Source organism: Anopheles nili, chromosome 2 (assembly GCF_943737925.1).
Source record: "Anopheles nili chromosome 2, idAnoNiliSN_F5_01, whole genome shotgun sequence".
In the NCBI taxonomy this organism is placed as follows: Eukaryota; Metazoa; Arthropoda; class Insecta; order Diptera; family Culicidae; genus Anopheles; species Anopheles nili.
Window position 1 is genome coordinate 23,332,654 of NC_071291.1, and position 17,634 is coordinate 23,350,287.

Genomic DNA, 17,634 nt, shown 5'->3' on the forward strand with positions numbered 1-17,634 from the left:
GCATGTTTGCAAGATGCAGGACATTACTCGTAATCCGGCACCATCGGAGGGCACGTGCAAACGAGATGCTTGTCTCCATACAGGTCATCGATTCGTCCCACAGTCGGCCAAATTTTCGTCTCTGGCTTTACAAATGGCTGCAACGGTAAAGGGAATTCGATTGTTCGATCAAAAGAAACTCTACTGTCCATAGTTTCCATAGGCTTTAACTTACCGCTGGGAAAGCTCCCAACTCACGCGGGTACGGACGGTTCCACTCGGACGAGATGGTTTGCTTCTGCGTGTGTGGGGCCATCTTCAGCGGATTCACTCGAACATCTAATCGGCCTTCCTCGATGTCCTGAATTTCCTTACGGATCGAAATCATAGCCTCACAGAAGCGATCCAGTTCTTCTTTGTCCTCCGATTCCGTCGGTTCCACCATGAGCGTGCCGGACACCGGCCAGGACATGGTTGGCGCGTGGAACCCGTAGTCCATCAGCCGCTTTGCGATGTCCACCGCTTCAATGTTGGCCGTTTTCTTAAAGTCTCGCACATCGATAATAAACTCGTGCGCCACCAGTCCCGTTGTCGGGTCGGTGTACAGCGTTTTGAAGTGGTTCTCCAGTCGCTTGGACATGTAGTTGGCATTCAGGATGGCGACTTGCGACGCCCGACGCAGACCACGTCCTCCCATCAGTTTGATGTACGACCACGAGATCGGCAGAATGGCAGATGATCCGTACGGTGCCGCGCTAACCACTCCAAAGCTTTGACCATCGTTCTCCGGGTGCGGATCGATAACCGGATGCGTCGGCAAAAACGGTGCCAGGTGAGCTTTCACACCGATCGGACCCATACCAGGACCTCCACCGCCATGCGGGATACAGAACGTCTTGTGCAGGTTCAAATGTGACACGTCGCTACCGAAATCACCCGGTCTGCACAATCCCACCTGCGCGTTCATGTTCGCTCCGTCCAGGTACACCTGACCACCGTGCTTGTGCACCACGTCACACACCTCCACGACGTTATCCTCGAAGATGCCGTTCGTCGACGGGTAGGTCAACATCAAGCAGGACAATTGATCTGCGTGCAGTTCGGCCTTCTCTTTCAGATGCGCCATGTCGATCACGCCGGTCGCGCTGTTTACGCGGATCGCCTCCACCTTCATGCCGGCCATCTGAGCTGACGCCGGGTTCGTTCCGTGGGCGCTAATTGGGATCAAGCAGATCGTGCGCTGGTGTTCTCCCCGAGACATGTGATAGCTGCGGATCGCGCGCAATCCAGCATACTCACCCTGAGCGCCGCTGTTCGGTTGGAACGATATCTTATCGTACCCGGTGATCTCGCACAGGTCCTTCTCCAGTTCGCCAAACATCTGCATGTAGCCTTTGGCTTGTTCACGAGGCGCAAAAGGGTGGATCTCGGTGAAGTTCGGGAACGAGCACGGAATCATCTCGGTGGTTGAGTTGAGCTTCATCGTACACGAACCCAGTGGAATCATCGAGTGGACGAGCGAGATGTCCTTGTTCTCGAGTTGCTTCATGTACCGCACCATGCGCGATTCGCTGTGGTGTTTGTTGAAGATCGGATGCGTCAGGAAGGGTGACGTGCGCCGGAACTGCGTATTATGAATCGTACGTCCGGTCACCTGCGGGTCGGCAACGGAAGTGTCGATGTCTGGGCATCCGAATACCCACAGCAGGTCCGCAATGTCAGACGTCTTGACCGTTTCGTCCAACGATACACCGATCGAACCGTCATCGAAGTACCGCAGGTTGATCTTCTTCTGCTCAGCACGTGCTTTAATCTCCGCGGTCGTCGTGCCATTCGGAACCACGTGGAGCGTGTCAAAGAACGCCTTGTTCAACTGCTGATGGCCAGCTTTCTCGATGCCGGCGTTTAGCGCAAGTGCACAGTTGTGTACGCGGTTCGAGATGTTCTTCAGTCCTTCCGGTCCGTGGTAGATCGCGTACATAGCGGCCATGTTGGCGAGCAGGGCTTGCGCCGTACAGATGTTGCTCGTCGCCTTGTCTCGACGGATGTGCTGCTCGCGAGTCTGCAATGCCAACCGGTATGCGTCCTCACCGTCCATATCTCGTGTCACACCGATCATGCGGCCAGGAATCAATCGCGTGAGCTTTTGCCGACACGCAAAGAAGGCCGCATGTGGTCCACCATAGCCCAGTGGTACGCCAAAGCGCTGAGCAGAACCGATGGCGATGTCGGCCCCGAATTCCGCAGGTGGTCGTAGAAGCGTCAATGCGAGCAGATCCGTCGCCACGACAACGAGAGTTCCGTTCTTCTTGCAGTCCTTGGACACCTGCTCGAAGTCCTGCACGTCACCGAAAGTGTCGGGATATTGCATCAACACACCCGAGATCTCGTGGTCCCCAAAGTCGATCGCCTTGACGGATCCAAACACCACCTCGATGCCGAGAGCTTCAAGGCGCGTCTTCACAACTGCAACGGTCTGCGGATGGAGTTTGCGTGACAGGAACACCTTCCGGCGCTTGTTGTGTCGGTAGCAAAGACTCATCGCCTCGGCAGCCGCAGTTCCTTCGTCCAGCAGGGACGCATTGGCGATCTCCAACCCCGTCAGGTCGGTGACGAGCGTCTGGAAGTTGAGCAGGGACTCGAGCCGGCCCTGACTGATCTCGGGCTGGTACGGTGTGTACTGCGTCGTCCAGCCGGGGTTCTCGAAGATGTTGCGCAGTATCGGATGCGGCACCAGGCAGTTGTTGTAGCCCATACCGATGTACGAGCGCCACACTTCATTTTGGTTGCTGATCTGCTGGATCCGCTCGATCAGCTCGTGTTCGTCTGCGGATCGTAGTCGAAGGTACGGAAGGAACGAAATGAAGGGAATTAGTGAGCAGACAATGCACAGACGCCACGGGATCGATGTTTGGAGGATGCGCTGATAAGCCACGCTTATCGCTGGCCAAGATGGTCCAAGCGAGAGGCGTAGCCTTTCACGGTCCCACAATCTGCCGGCTCAGGCCGCGAGGTCAATCGGTTGGTGTGGCATTATCGCGGGACGAGCGAAACGAAAGGGTTTCGCCCGTCGCGATCACACGTCATCGTTGCTATAGTGATCAAGGATTAAGCTCTATGCTCCCTTCCAGTATTGCCACCCTCCCCTGAGTGTATCATCGCTTTCCCTTTTAAGCGAGGCAAACGGCGAGTCAGCAACTCGATTCCCCGTTGTTGATTCCGGCCACGTTGTACGTGACGTTGCGTGTTCGCGATCGACCCTTGCCTTCGCGAGGTTATCTGTTAGAATGTTTTCAACCGCCAGATTATGCTGTTCGTGAGCACATGGTGGACCTGGCGGAATGGAGCACTCAATGGGGGTCGGTTGTTTTTCGCACAGACGAGGATTGAAAAGTTTTTTTTTGCTTTTTGGCGAGGATAAGAAAATGGGCCAACGTTGTGCAATTCGCTCGTAGAAAAAGCATGCTCCCTTCGTTCGATAGCCCGCAATGACTGGTTCCTTGAGGATATTCGGGCGATATATACTTACTCAAGGGATCCTCGATGTTGAGAATTCGTTTGAATTTGATTGCATCCGGCACGGCCTTCTCGGACAGCTCATCCAGTGACTGAGAAGTGCACGCGGCACAAAAAGGTATTAATGGAAATTCGCAAACGCATCGGACAGCAGCCTCTACGGGTTGTTCCACTCTGAGCTACATTGGTTACAATGTACGCTCCGCTATCAGCTCGGGAGTGCTAAAATGTGGTCTGCTTGATAGTCACCTTGAAACCAATCAGGTTCAGCATAGTAACGACGTCGGTTTTGCGCGGCCCAATGTGTCGGGAGGCAAAGTCCGGCTTGTTGGGGAACAACTCCTCCACCGTTGCCAGCTGGCGCTGGAACTGCAGGTTGCCCTGCATGCTGGCCATCGCCAACCGTGGAACTAGGGGCTCATGACGCGATAGACCGGACCGGCAGAGTATCTGCAGCGGTTGCTTGCTCAAGAACAGCGTGCGTTGCATTGTGAGATGAGGAGTCACTTGTGGTAGTTGATGGATTGTTTAATGCACGTTTCAATCTTGAACCGACCGATCAGTGGCTCATCGCACTTTTAGCGCACCGAGGGAGAATCCCTTTTAAAACCCCCAAACGTTGAACCAATCACATACACCGTTGCACAATCGCCCGAGGAGGCTCGTCTGTTGGAATACGCAGCGGTAGCGGCTATCGACTAACATCACACCTTAGAGGCACACATACACACACACACACATAGGCTCGGATGCAGTAATGGACGCAAAGATGCACCGGATCCTGGACCACCGAGAGGACCAAACTCGCACGAACTGAGCTCGAATGCGAAGTCGGAACTTGTTTAAATACTACAGACTCCTTATCAGCGTTGTGTTTCAAGGACCAGGCATGATCGTGTGGGTCGCCGATCGCTTCCGATTAACGGGATCGGAACATTCCGGACACGACGCAAACCCGGACGAGGTGATACTACGTTTTTTTACAGGAGTTTTGTTGTGGTTCGAAAAATTCGGCTATCACCGCGTTGTCGTAGTCATAGTGGAGCTGATAAGCGCATCATCCCACGGGTGGCTGATGGGTGACGTTTCTAGGAGGCGCTGCCACGCGCGGTGGCTTCTCCGAGGAATCACGAGACTTCTCCGTTATTTGTCTGCTATGGCTTTTTGGTGATAGTAATCGGAACATGCGAACGTGTGCAGTTTATTGAGACAACGTCCAGCGCAACGATCCCTCGAAAAGGCACAGGATCGGAAGAAGACCAAACAGTAAAGGATTAAGTATTTAGTTCGGATATATGCAGAAGCCCGGCCAAGGCGATAGGGACATGTTCCAAAAAAGCGAAAAAAAAATTCAACAAACAATCCTTTAAATTAATTCGTCCTTTGTATATATTTTTCGCTAGTGAATGAATGTATTTTTCCCCCTCGTCAACAGATGCACGAGCAGTTGCCCAGCTGCGATTGCTGGAGATAGTGAAGATCGCGCATTCATGATGGCGATCACCAGCGGAATGTATTTTTTTCTCTCTATCGATCGAATTCAAATCGTTCGGTTTGGCGAATATACTCGACCTAGTTGCTTTCTTCAGTTATATTCCTCTGCTGTTTCGTCGTTTTTCTTACAATATCAAATTTAACCCGATAACTATACAATAAATCGCAATACGATACAATCAACGCTAATTTCAAATGTGACCCTACGTAACCGATAATCTCAACGAATCGCACCCGCTCGAACACGCGATCGGGCGGAGGCGCGCTTTCGATTTTTTTTTCTATAACAATTCTTGGCATAGCAGAGTGCTAGAGTCCGACGATAGGGATTCGCTTGCAGATTACAGAATACATGTGAATGGTGGAGTGAAGTGGCATGAGTACAATCAACAATCGCGTTATTTGAAGGGAAATGAAAACGTAACGAACATTGCTTATACGTGCGCGCAATGTTTGACCGTGTTTCGATATTAAACGGGCATCAGTTTGATATCCCTGTTTGCGTTTGTGTGGCCTCGTTCCTTGCTGCCTTTACAGCTTGACCAAAGCCTAAGGATGAGCAACGCCGCCACGGATATTACATGGGTCTAATTCACTAGTGGAGATCGTGGCGTTGGAAAGTCGCTACTCGTAGCTCGATTATCCTTGCGCGTCTAGTCAATGAAAGCGCTATTACGTGTACCTGTGGTTATCACTCGATCAGTATCCTCGTCTCGTTGTCTCACTAACACACCGGAACTGCAGCATGTCCTGCACGTTCCACCATGCGTATCTAATATAGATAGTCGAAAGCAGTAGAGTTACCATCGTGGAACTTGCTGTTGGTCGTAGATCGGTTGCACTTACAACTAGCGAATTCCTGGTCCTGGGAGTGCGTCTCGAAGGTGGCAGCTCAATCCTGCACTTCTGCACTCTTGCATTTCTGCTACTTTTGACCTCATTCGTGCCTGTTGCAAACGTGGATTGCGCGGTTGCGCTGGTGCATATAAGTACGGGCTAAGGTGCGGGCTACCTATCAGTTAGCTAAATACGGTGACCCCACGAGAGATTCTAGCTGCCCCTCGTATGGGTGTATTGGTATGATGCGTAATGCGGCTTGGTAAATTTGGGAGCGTGCGCGCAGAAGGCGCGTGTCCTTTGTGATTGGAGCTATAATGGATTATCACAGAAATCGTGGTACGTCGAGTGCGGGCAGGACAGCGACCACACAGGCGTTTGCAACGAGCGTAAGCAGAGAAGCTGCCGCAAAGTGCTGGATTCCATGCAGCGCCGCGATGTTAGTGCAGCGACTTCTTGTTCGGAGGTGCGCTAAGGCTCACGTTTAGTGCGGCGTCCTGCTGGAAGTCAAGGCTGCTGTACTTCGTGGGCGATGGCGAGAGCGCGCTGCTGATCGGGAAGCTGGCTGCGATGGCTGAAATTTTCTCGTAGTCAAAACGCATCAGGATGTTCTCGCAGCTCTTGATGTGCGAGTGTTCTGCGTCGTGGAAGCTGGAACCTCGCAACGTGCCCGTGTACCTTCCGATAGTGGCCGAGGTTGTGGGTGACAGGGCTGGCACCGGATGTGTTGGATGGTAGGGTGGTGAATTCTCGGCGGATCGGGTCGTGCGTCCAGATGCGATTGGAGTGGCCGGTTTCAACGATTCCAGATATGCCTTCGTGATGACGGGAGATGACGGTGACTTGTCGAACTTGACCTGTGAGCCGTTGTCTCGCTGCAGGTGTAACGTGTACCGATCGTGTGAGGTGCTCTTGAGCGAAGTGGGTCGCACGTGCGGTTCGGGCAGCTTGCGTGAAGGTGACACGTGTCTCGGCGTCATGGGAGGTGATTGGCTGTAGTACGAAGCGTACGTGTACGTTTTAGGTGACTCGCGTTCGAGCGATTGGTTGTCGGAGGAGTAGTCGCTGCTGTGATCCTTGCGTGATCGCGTGCCAGCACTCTTGTCACCGTCACGTTCCTTGTTCTTGTACCGGCGAGGTGAGTACTCCTTGCGCTTTCGTGGTCGACTCGGTCGGTTGCAGGACGTCGGTCGGCAGCGACTATCGTGGGTGGTGGAGTAGTCGTGCACCATCACAAGCGGTGGCTCGGATGCACCATTTCCCAGACCAGTCGGTGATGGTTGGGGCTCGAATTGTTTGAGCGATTTCTCCAAATTGTCGATCGTGTCGTTGATGCGATCGGACTGAATGTCGGACTCATAGTCACAGTAGCCATCGATTGCTTTGATCGAACTTTCGATCGAGGAGAGCGTTGCCAGCATGTTCGCATTCGAGCGCTTCAGGTAGTCGATCGTCTTGATCGTTGTGATGTAATCATCCCCGAGCTTGATCTTGCCATCCTCGATGCTCTTGATTATCTCATCCGTCTTAGAGCTTCGCACGTCGTCCGGTATTCGGATCGTGCGCAGGATCTCTTCCTTCACGTGACGTATGATGACGGCCTCCTCGGGATCCTTGGTGGAGAATGACTCGCTGCGAATCGACTCGCAGGAACGGCTGAGCAACTTTTCGGTACCACATTCCGGCTTGAGCAGTTCGTCGATTTCGTGTCGGCTTTTGCGCTTTTCCGCCGTACTTTCGGCTGTCGCCTTAAAGCGCGCTAGCTGTTCGTCGGTCTTCTTGATGAGCTCCTCTGTTTTAAGGCTGAGCGGTTTCAGGTCGTTGTGGTCGTCGGTGTGTTTGAAGCGCGTCGGAGATTTGCGTGCCAGCAGGCGTGAGATCTGTTCTTCCGATTTCTTCAGAATTTCTTCCGTTTTGCTCGACGCGACTGCTAACGGGGGTGGCCCTAGGGTTTCGTCGAGCTTCATGTCGATCAGCGAAAGCCGCTTCTCGAGCTTGTCGATCATTTTTTTGTCGTGTGTGTGAAACCGTGCCAGCTGTTCTTCCGTTTTCTTGATCAATTCCTCCGTTTTGGATGATACCGCCCTCGTGTCGATGGCGTTAAAGCTTAGGTTTAGGGGTTGCACTTCGGCAATTTCCGGTTCCTTGACGCTAGGGGGCTCCGGAGCCACGGAAACTGGAGGTGGAGTTTTCACCGGGCGTTCTCGGACCGGCTCAGACGTTTTCTCCTCTTCCGGTGTTATAATCTCGCGGAAGTTGTCCTTTCGTACGTAGTACGTAGGTTCCGGAGGGGCAAACCGTGCCAGTTGCTCCTCCGTACGCTTGATAAGCAGGTCCGTTTTGGATTTGATTTCATCACTCGCGTTCGGTTCTTCGCTGGAGCAAAGCGCAGGCTCACTTTCGAACTTCAGTCGGAACGGAGAAGTTGGCAGCTCTGATTTGGATTTCATTTCGTCACTTACGACCGGCTCTTCACCGGACGATAGCGCTGGGTCACTCTCGAACTTCAGTCGGTACGGGGAATCTAGCGGTTTTTCCATCTCCGTCTTGTCCACACTTAGCATTTCGTCGACACTGTGCGTGATCTGTAGATCGAGTGAGCCTTCCTCGTCCAGATGCAAGCTTGGGAGTTGCTCGATCGTTTTGATGAGCATCTCCGTTTCGTCTAGCTTAATCAGTTGATCCGTTCGTTGCTCGTCCTGATCGCGCGACTTCCGAACTATCCTGCCGAGGATGAGCGAATTTTCCTTAATGATCTCCAGCATTTTGTCACTCTTCAGTGCACTCGTGTCGACCGTTACCAACCCTTCGGAGGCTGATCGTTTTGAAATGTCCTCCGGGGCTTGATCTTCACCCTTGATTGGGTCATCCATGGAGAAGGATTTTTCCTTCAGGAACTTCACCCGCTGCGTTAGGTACCGCTCGATATCCTCGGGACTTTCGTTAGTTTCTTCCTGTGGCGTTGGTGTTCCGGGCGCTTCTGCTATCTTGTACTTAGGTTGCTTGCTCGAGTCCGGCGCAACTGACGCCAGATCCACGTTGGGTGGTAACAACGGACTGTCATGCTGCAGACTCGTCTTTATCGGTAGCTCCAGCACGAACGACGACGACATCGACGATCGGTTGGAGACGTTGGTGAAGCTGTAGTTGTCCAGCTTCGAGGTAGCGTCACTCCGATCCAGAACACTTTCGGTAGTCGTGACGAGCGAGTCACTCACCCTACGCTCCTTGATCACGTGCAGATCGAGCTTGCTGGGTCGTTCGGCAGCGTTGATGCGCTCGAAGAACTCATTCGTGACACCCTCATCGCTGACTTTGAACGAGTCCGCTTCATCAACATGCGCCACTTCGACGACAGGCGCGGAACTGGCCTCGGTGACGGTGACTGTGCTATCAGTCGGTATGTTCGCCAGATAGTCCGAATAGTCCATCAGTGACGAGGGCGTCTTGAGCGGACTGATCGTAGACATGCTGACGTACTTGCTGATGTCGGGAATAGGCGACAGTTGACTCGTGCTGGTGATGGCAACCGACAGCGAGTTGTCCTCCAGCTCAGGATGCAACTGCAGGCTAGGTATAGGTTTTTGTGGTGGCGCCGTTGTGTCGGACATGGAAGGACTTATCGGATCATTCACTGTCAGAATATCCACCTCTGCCGTTAGACTACGATCGACGTCCTCATCATCGCCGAATGATAACGGTTCCTCCTTGATGTCGGTCAGTTCGCTATCGCTCGGTACGATCACAACCAGCTTCTCCTCGGCAGGCACATCCCGGTTGAGGGACTCCGGTGTTATCCTTCGCTTCATTGGTGAGGCTTCTAGCGAGGACGCACTCAGAGGTTGATTGTCATCGTCGCACAGTGACGTGCTCGTGCTGGATTCCGCGTCCGATTCTTCGCTGTAGGACGAAGACTCACTCCGACGTTTCAGTGCTCCCGCCCTGGTTCCAGAGGATCCATCGCCTCCGCTGCTACCGGTTTCAGACACATTACTGATGGCGGACGATGCGCTGGCAGACTTCTTAAGCTTCGGCGAGTCGACCTTCGCGGGTTCGTCACGTTGTGGTTGCTGCGGCTGTGACTTCTTGACCGGCTCTTTCGGAAGGTCCTTCCACTTGAGGCTGTTCCGTCGCTGCTTCGTTTCGTCCATGTCCTTCCAGTGCAGCGTTTCCACGGGTTTGGGTGACTTCGGGGCGCCCGACTGTTTGCTCGATTGTTTCGAGGACTTCGCCGAGCGCACCGGAGGCACGGCACCTTGCGGTGGGCCAAGACGCTTTCCTTTGGCACTGAGCAACGCGTTCTTGCCGACCAGCAGTTGGTTCACCTGCAGGGCACCACTGTTGGGCGCTGGGTTCGCTGGCTGACGGGCGACGGCCGCCGTAAGGATGATATGTGCCTGTCGTTGTCGCTCGCGCAGTTTATCGTACTGCTTCTTCAACAGCGAGATGTCCAAGTTCATCTTCTCTTTGCCTTCGGCTCGCGCGAAATTTGGAGGAATACCCAACGATGCTCGCCGGCCGGATCTCAACCCCCAGGCCGTCGCTGTGACGGCGAGCCGTGAATCTTCGTCCGATTCACCCTCGTCGTCGGAGTAGAAAATCCTGTTAATGGCAACGAGAGGGAATTAAATTAGAATGAATCTTTCACTTCATCGGCACCGCTAAATTACTTCAGGTTGGAAGTGTCCTTCAGCTGGGTAATACTGTTAAGGTGCTTCTCTCGCAACTTCTGCAAGTCCGCAATTGGTCCGATGTCCACCACCCGTTGTATCAGCGCGTTCGAGTCCACCAGGCTGCCGTTGACGAGCTCCGAGGAAAGGGCTCCCATTTTACAGTAGAAGTCATCCGCCGTTTTGGTGGCTAGGATTTTACTGCAAAACACATTAACATAGATTAGATAAAGACGTTAAAATCGTCCTCCATCACCTAACATCGACCCACCTCTCAAGGATGCCCCAGATGGCGAGAGCCGTGCGAAGCAGCACATCACTGCCTTCGATCAGGATGAGATCCCACACGCGCAACACCAGCGGTATTGGCAGACAGGTGCAGAACAGCGTCAGAAACCACTGCATGGTGAACACATTCGTGAGTGGCGGCTCGAACGCTCCCTCCGGCCCTTGAAGCTTCTGCAGATGACGAGCCAACTTCGGAAGGCGTGTTCCAAGCAGATCACGAAACACCGCCATGTCGGCTTGCAACCCACCGAGCGAACCGCAAAAGTAGCCCGCTGGCAGTAGACCCTCGATCAGCAGGATCATCACCTTGATGGAGTCCGATTCGCTCTTGTCCATCACCTGCAGGATGAGCGCACCGAGCATGTTGAATCCCTGGCAGTAGCCTACCTCGGGGTTGAAGCGCGAGTACCCAAGCAGCACACACTTCAGCTTGCCCTGGTTGATGGTGCCGGATGGACCGGAACAGAGACTCGACCCGGTCCGGTGGAGATCCTTCACGATCTGTATGCCCAGCTCCTCGTCGTCCTCGTCCGACTGCTCGCCGAGGCATTTAGCCGATTCCTCCTCCCAATTGATGGATCGCGTCTTTAGGTACCGATCGGCTAGGGCCATCCACAGCTGAAATGGATAGAAGCGATTGAGCGGATCCTGAGCGACTGTATTACAGCACGATGCACGTATGCAACGATCACTTTACCTTACGCCGGAACTCGGCAGGCATGCCACCGGGCAGGCGAGCCACCATTTTCATCGCATGCAGCCACTGGTTGAAGTCGGACTGCGTGTCTGGGACGCCCATCTTCTTGCTGATGTTGTAGTCGGAGCTGGAGGCGGACGGGGGCGGAGGAGGAGGCGGGGGTGGTGACAAAGCATTGAACCGCATTTCTTCCGATTCTGCAACGAAGAGCGAAGGGCGGCAAATGTACGCCAAAAAGGGATCAGATAGGTAGCTTTGTTGAGGCTGAAGGAAATCGAACTTAATCGAACTTTAACAACAGCATGCATAACGCTACGAAACATCACACGAAATCAGGGTATCGATATCTATTCTGTATTCCGCTCGCTGGTTCCAGTCCGAATGGTCCATTTGTAATGTCCAGGACCAATGACCAGGAGCTTTGATGGTACCGAGGAGCAAACGGCCGGCGCACTGAGACAAGCATCAAACCGGGAAAACTTCGACGATCGAAATTACTTTCGTGGGAAAAATATGTTTCCCACGTGCAGGGAAGAGCGTCGGTGTGTTGGAAGGAAATGCAGGAATGGGACACGGCAACACACCGCCCACGGCTCTCGGCGGCGAACGGAGGAACCAGCGAACGATTTGCCACTCAACAAGCATTAGTGGCTCATTTTTCACCGTCCTTCTTCGGCTAGTGGGTGGCAGACGCACGAACCGCAGCAAGTTTAAGAGCGAGGAAAATTAGTTTCTGGCAGATTACGTTCCTATTTGAATTTCATGTCGAGCGAGCCAATTACATTTGTGTTTGCAGTGCGCCGTATCGCTTTGCTTCCCGGCCGTGGCACCGAAACGAGCGACTAAAACAGAACGGCCCTAATCCCTCGTGGTGATGGCGATGGATTTTTCTGAACGGCAATCAGCGTGAGATAAATCTCTATTTACGATCACCGGAGTGCAGCGGCCAATCGCACGGTGCGGGCGTGTTTGCACACTGAATAATCCTCATCCTCAGCTTCTCATCTCGTGGAAATGATTTTTAGCCAGCGGTCGGATAAGCAACCCCCACGCAAACAGATGGAAGGATAATCGGCACGCGCCAGTGGAGCTTATCGGGGCGCGACGTAATGCGGGCCGAGAGCAAACAAATACACCTGACTCCCTGTTGTCCTTGCCGAAGGTGGACACGGTCGCGTGCGGTTCATCGGCCACGGCAAAGCAGGATGATCTGTTTTGGGGCGAATTTTTCTTCTACTCTCAGTGAATTTTTCTTCTACTCTCAACAACCTGTTGCCGCGGAAAATCGTTTTAGGGTGAAATGATGAAGAAATAAAATATTCCTGCTGCGCGGTCGCGGGAAACATCGGTGACAAAGTATCGACGCAAACGCGAGGACGAAAATCGGCCCCTCCAAATGGTGGTTGAGGGGGGAAAAAGTCAAAGCACAAATTGAGATTAATGCTCGCTGGCATGCGGCGGTGCCGCCGAGGGCGAATGGAAAGCCCATGGAAAAGGTGGTGGGTGTCATTCGAAAATGGGCGATCGCGTAAAAATAGCGATATCATGGTTTGGCGTATCCTGGCCGCCTGCTAATGGTCGCTCGTTCATCAACCGGGTTGCTAAGGCGGCTTAATCCTTGAGCCGCCTCTGGGATTGCCTCCGATTGTTACCGATACTTCTCGTGCGATGGTTTTACTTTCATGCATTCTGCAGAACCATTACCACCCTGTGATGATTAGTTTGGTGATGAGATTTGCCAGATGGCTGGCAGAGCGATGAGTTGATGTAAATGTAATTTCGGTGCCTTTCGGTGCCTTTCGGTTCGCCAAGGAACGGGCTGACAGGGCATCACCGTCGCGTATGGCGGTGGTTCCGTATGGCCGTGCCAACAAGGACATTCGCACATCAAGACGCCAGACAAGGTGAATATTCGTTTCCATGCGATTAATTATTCATTTCGAGTCAACCTCCCGAGCGGATGGCAAACTACAAAAATAGACCATTTTCTTGGGAGCTGGTTTGGGGCTGATAGGCAAGGACATCGAAAAGGATGCGATGGAAAGCTGATACGTGCTCACTCGTATCAATAAACCTGAACCGATAAAGCACAACCTTGCCCTCCGGTGAAGAAGTTCGTAACGTGAAAGTGCAAAGTAGGCTGGGGCTCCAGGCAAACTTGATTCATCTGTTGCTGTTGGTTGGTTCGCCCTTTTTTGCGTGATGCCATTGTCATATTATGTGATAGAAATGGGACAAAAAACGCTTTCTGAGAAGCGAGCAGCCCGACCGCGACCGAAAGTAACACGGAGTGGCAGCTTGTGAGCTGCTTTTCTCAAGCATATGAAATGAAAAGCTACTTTTCCGAGCGCACAATGCTGACCGGTCGGTCAAGTAGCTGCACATTGTGCTCGCAATGGTTCGCAATGCCGTTTTCCACCGTCCGGGCACAGATTTTCTAATTTGGGCCCACGCTTGTTAACACCACACGGCCCCATCCGGGGGGTGAATGAAAGAAAGCCAAAAGAAATCCCAGCATTTGAAGTGGGCGCAAGAATAAAGAAACGAACCGGAGCGCGTAATATGCCCGTGTTGTACATGAAACCCGTACGTTGCCCGGGCAATTGTGTTGCGTGGGACGATGCGTATCGTTCGGAGGGTGGATTGTCCTTTTTTCTTCTTGTTTTCCTCCTCACTAACCACCTTCTCAACTTCTCCCAACGGTGGGTCCTGCCGGCTGCTGTAGTCACGGCTTTGTCGATGTTTTATAACCAACCAAGGTTTTATTGAGGCGTGATGTGAAATATTTGATGCGTGTGCGAGGTGGCTAGGTGTTTTTCAAATCAGGTTTTACATCAGGATATAAGAGCGTTGACGAGGTTTGTAAGCTGAAATTGAACAAGTAATAGTGTCAACGAAACACTACACCTCAAAGAGGTCTACGAGTAACACAACGGAACTCAATTTGGAACGGTAACTATGCTAGTAAGCTAAATGTTAAGGAAAAGCTAAAATCTATGTTAAAACCACGAAACATCTCTTCTCGCTTGACGATTGCAGATCGCTTAACCGTCCGTTGGAGGGGACATTAATTTTGTGGCGATCGCTTAACCGCAGTTCTGCCAATTTCGAAGCAATCAATCCGACGTTCGCAAACCCCGTGTCTAGGCGATCAGTGTCCGGGGAAAACTCCTGCTTTTCCCCGGGCCGCTTTCCACCTTCAGTCGGCCGTTAAATGCGCCACATCAAACACATGCTATTAAATTGCAACGTTCCAGCGTCGTTTATGAATCAATGAACGCGGCGCAAACCATTCCGGCACGCGCGATCTATTTTCATCATTCGATTATGAACCCTCGCGCGCGTCCTCGGGTGCGGCTCGCGACATTGATTCATAAAATAAAGCTCATGCAATAAAGCGGACGCGCGGAAAGCGTACAGGAGCCTTGGCATTTAAGGGCGCTTTTCGCTCCCCACTTCCTTGCGCGAGGAAAAGCGATAAAGTAAATGCGAATGCGAAGCGGGCTCCGGTCCTTCGAGCGCCATCGCGCCCTTCGAGCCCCCGATGGATTTGGTAGGACTTCCGGTCGTCGGGGATGTAGATGTACCTTGGTAGCAGCTGACGATCGGGCTGCCGGTGGTGGCCGCGGTTGGAGTGGTCGTAGGGGTGGCCCCCGTTCCGCCGACGGTGAGGTTCTTAATCGAGCTGAAGAGAAAACTCATGTCAAGAGGATGGCTGCCGGTCCGGGAGAGCTCGGAGCTGCGCGACGGTGGCTGATTGGCACCGGGCTGGGATGGCGTGGGAATGGCGGTTGGTCCTTAGCTGAGGAGCGCCATCATAAATCATGGCGCTCGTAAATTCCATGCCCTACGCGACCAGCGAGGGTGAGCCGAAACGTACCCGGCCCCGGACTGCCGGCCTACGCCACCGGGCTGGCGAGTTTGGCCCGGCCGATGGCGGCTGGAGTTCGTAAAAAGGGAATGTAATGTGAATACCGGCGGCGGGCGAGTGTGGCGTTTTGTTTTTTGTGGAAATTGATTGAGTCCGACCACTGGTCGCCGAATTTTGGTCGATTCAATGCGAATGGAAGCACATGCATTAACCGCATCGACGGAGGAAGCAAAAAAAAGCATGACCATGAATGCACACAGTGGCGTGGTTGGGCGCGAAAGGGCAGGATGATTGGGCGAAGCGTGTGCGCGTATGCGAGAAAATGGTGGTCCAATGGCGAAAAAGCATATGGTGCTGGTAATTTAATTTTCGTGATGATGATCGATGCCCCGCAGGATGACCACTCAAGATGACGAGAAACAGGATACAAAACGCTAACCGATACACTGAGCTAGGTCGGTAATGCGATTGGTGCAGAAATCATACACCTGCGAATGAACGTTTGTTCGCAGGAAACAGTGCTCGGAGGAAGTAGCTTCATATTAATAACCGATAGAATTTGCTCCGTTACTGCCTTGCGGCTGCCATATTTCAGGTTGCGGTGTCCGGACCAAAGTAACATGCCGCAATGGTAACTTGACCTTTCGGAAGCGCCAGAAACAGCCCCAGCGTCAGAAAGGGCACCGGGCATCGTTTGGTGATATTGCATTTCAGAAAACCCACTCGCTTTACTTCGCTAACTGCTGTTTTTGTGCGGCTCCCAAGGCGCCCGTCGATATACCTAAGCCCTATGAGTTGAGTTGAGGTGTGTGTGTTTGAGTTTTTGTGTGACTTTCCAACGAGCGCTGGAATGCCGCGAAAACGTTCGCTATACCGTATGGCGGGATATTTGTTTATCGGGCTTTGTAACGTTACGCTCGGAACTGGCCGGAGAAGATCGACGCAACGGTACCATTAACATTCCTGCGAAGGACATCGACCGCATACTGTGGCTTGTCGCGGCCATTGCAAAAGACATCCTTCCGGCGCAGTGCGTAGGTTGTGGTGGATTTTCTTTTCTTTTTTCTCTGTTAGCCCCAAGTCGTCTCCACTACTGTGTCTTTGCGTGGCTGCCCTACGGCATCGTTACACCGTCGTTATTGCATCCACCTACACCTACCGGTATCAGAGCTCACCATCTGAGACGGTTGATATCAGTTCGGAGTTCAGACTTTGCGTGGGAGCTTTGGAGATGGAGGAAGCTTTTGCTCTCCAAACGACCATTCGCTAACGGGCTGTTTGTGTGAGACGGTTCCATTTTATGTCATAATCGTACTTGTTGCTGTCTGGGAGTTCAATTTAAATTTACAACCCACACACACACACACAGCTCGACCCGGACGTATCGGACGGATGATGGCTTCCTTCTGTTCGTCCTGCTCGATCCAGGACAAAACACTGAAGCTTCCATTCGTGTGATCAAATTTGTTGGAAATTTCAAGCGAATTTGAGAAAATTCGCTAGAAAATCCCCACTTTTCTCATCCTATATAGCATGGCTTCCATGGAAGCCATTCCCAGTGGCAGGGTAATTTGACGAGGCTTTAGATTATGAACGAGTTGTCTGTAATATAGAACAGAGACAGTGTTCGAGCGTAGGAGTTGGTGGAAAAGCCACTGACATGGATACTCCCGTCTCAATTCACGACAGGATCCCGTCGATCAGCTGTGCAGCGAGCTGTAATGGATTTTGTCGTCCATGCGGTGACGAATTTCTGAGAATCTCTAACCTCTAACGCACTCTAATTAGCTAACATGCGCTTGGTGCCCAAAGACCCACAGACGTCACTGCGAGCACAGCGTAACGAACACTAACGATTCAACAAGTGTCCCTGCCAGCTCCGGGAACGCATCCCGAGGAGATCCTCGACAGCTGTTATCCCACGCTTCAATGGTATTGTTTTTAAAAGGGCCGGACTCGCTAAAAAAACGCCCCCTTTACGCCAACTGGCCGTGCTTTGTTCGCTGGGGGCGTTTTTCGTTTGTTAGGAAGCGGTTTGCCTCCTAGCAACGCACTGCACTAGTTTGTATTTAACGCAATGGGAAAAAAGGACGAGGAAAACGAATGAGAGAACTGAACAATGCTCGATCGGTGTCAATTTGATTGTTTGACACAGCAGGATTCGTGTCCGTTCGGTCGGCTGGTGGATGGATGATTTCCGATAAACTTTCACCTTTATGAGCTGGGTGCTAACAGCCGGCGTTTTGTTCGAGGTTTCAATTACGATTCATAAATCCTCGGCG

The 17,634-nt window shown here is 52.5% G+C and overlaps 2 protein-coding genes across 2 annotated transcripts; both read right to left on the bottom strand.

Annotated features, from left to right (window-relative positions):
• Positions 1-23: 23 nt before the first annotated feature.
• LOC128732281 (glycine dehydrogenase (decarboxylating), mitochondrial) lies at positions 24-3,933 on the bottom strand. The gene is made up of 4 exons (XM_053825470.1): positions 3,745-3,933; positions 3,509-3,587; positions 215-2,805; positions 24-137 (listed from the first exon to the last, which is right to left on the bottom strand). Exons 1-4 carry the CDS (start codon positions 3,889-3,891, stop codon positions 24-26), a joined length of 2,931 nt encoding a protein of 976 aa, XP_053681445.1. The 5' UTR covers positions 3,892-3,933.
• Positions 3,934-6,266: 2,333 nt separating this feature from the next.
• On the bottom strand, positions 6,267-15,183 carry LOC128721745 (uncharacterized). The gene is made up of 6 exons (XM_053815526.1): positions 15,069-15,183; positions 11,482-11,678; positions 10,768-11,402; positions 10,497-10,697; positions 8,308-10,428; positions 6,267-8,202 (listed from the first exon to the last, which is right to left on the bottom strand). The coding sequence occupies exons 1-6, from the start codon at positions 15,181-15,183 to the stop codon at positions 6,267-6,269; spliced, it is 5,205 nt and encodes a 1,734-aa protein (XP_053671501.1).
• Positions 15,184-17,634: the final 2,451 nt, after the last annotated feature.

Bases quoted from the DNA above. Each gene is read 5' to 3' on its own strand.
- LOC128732281 (XM_053825470.1), bottom strand. From the start codon at position 3,891: ATGGCCAGCATGCAGGGCAACCTGCAGTTCCAGCGCCAGCTGGCAACG. The intron at 3,588-3,744 runs GTGACTATCAAG...TGCACTTCTCAG, and splicing joins TGAACCTGATTGGTTTCAAG to TCACTGGATGAGCTGTCCGA. The intron at 2,806-3,508 runs GTAAGTATATAT...TACGATCCGCAG, and splicing joins CAACATCGAGGATCCCTTGA to ACGAACACGAGCTGATCGAG.
- LOC128721745 (XM_053815526.1), bottom strand. From the start codon at position 15,183: ATGAGTTTTCTCTTCAGCTCGATTAAGAACCTCACCGTCGGCGGAACG. The intron at 10,698-10,767 runs GTGGGTCGATGT...TGTGTTTTGCAG, and splicing joins ATCTGGGGCATCCTTGAGAG to TAAAATCCTAGCCACCAAAA. The intron at 10,429-10,496 runs GTAATTTAGCGG...TGCCATTAACAG, and splicing joins AAGGACACTTCCAACCTGAA to GATTTTCTACTCCGACGACG.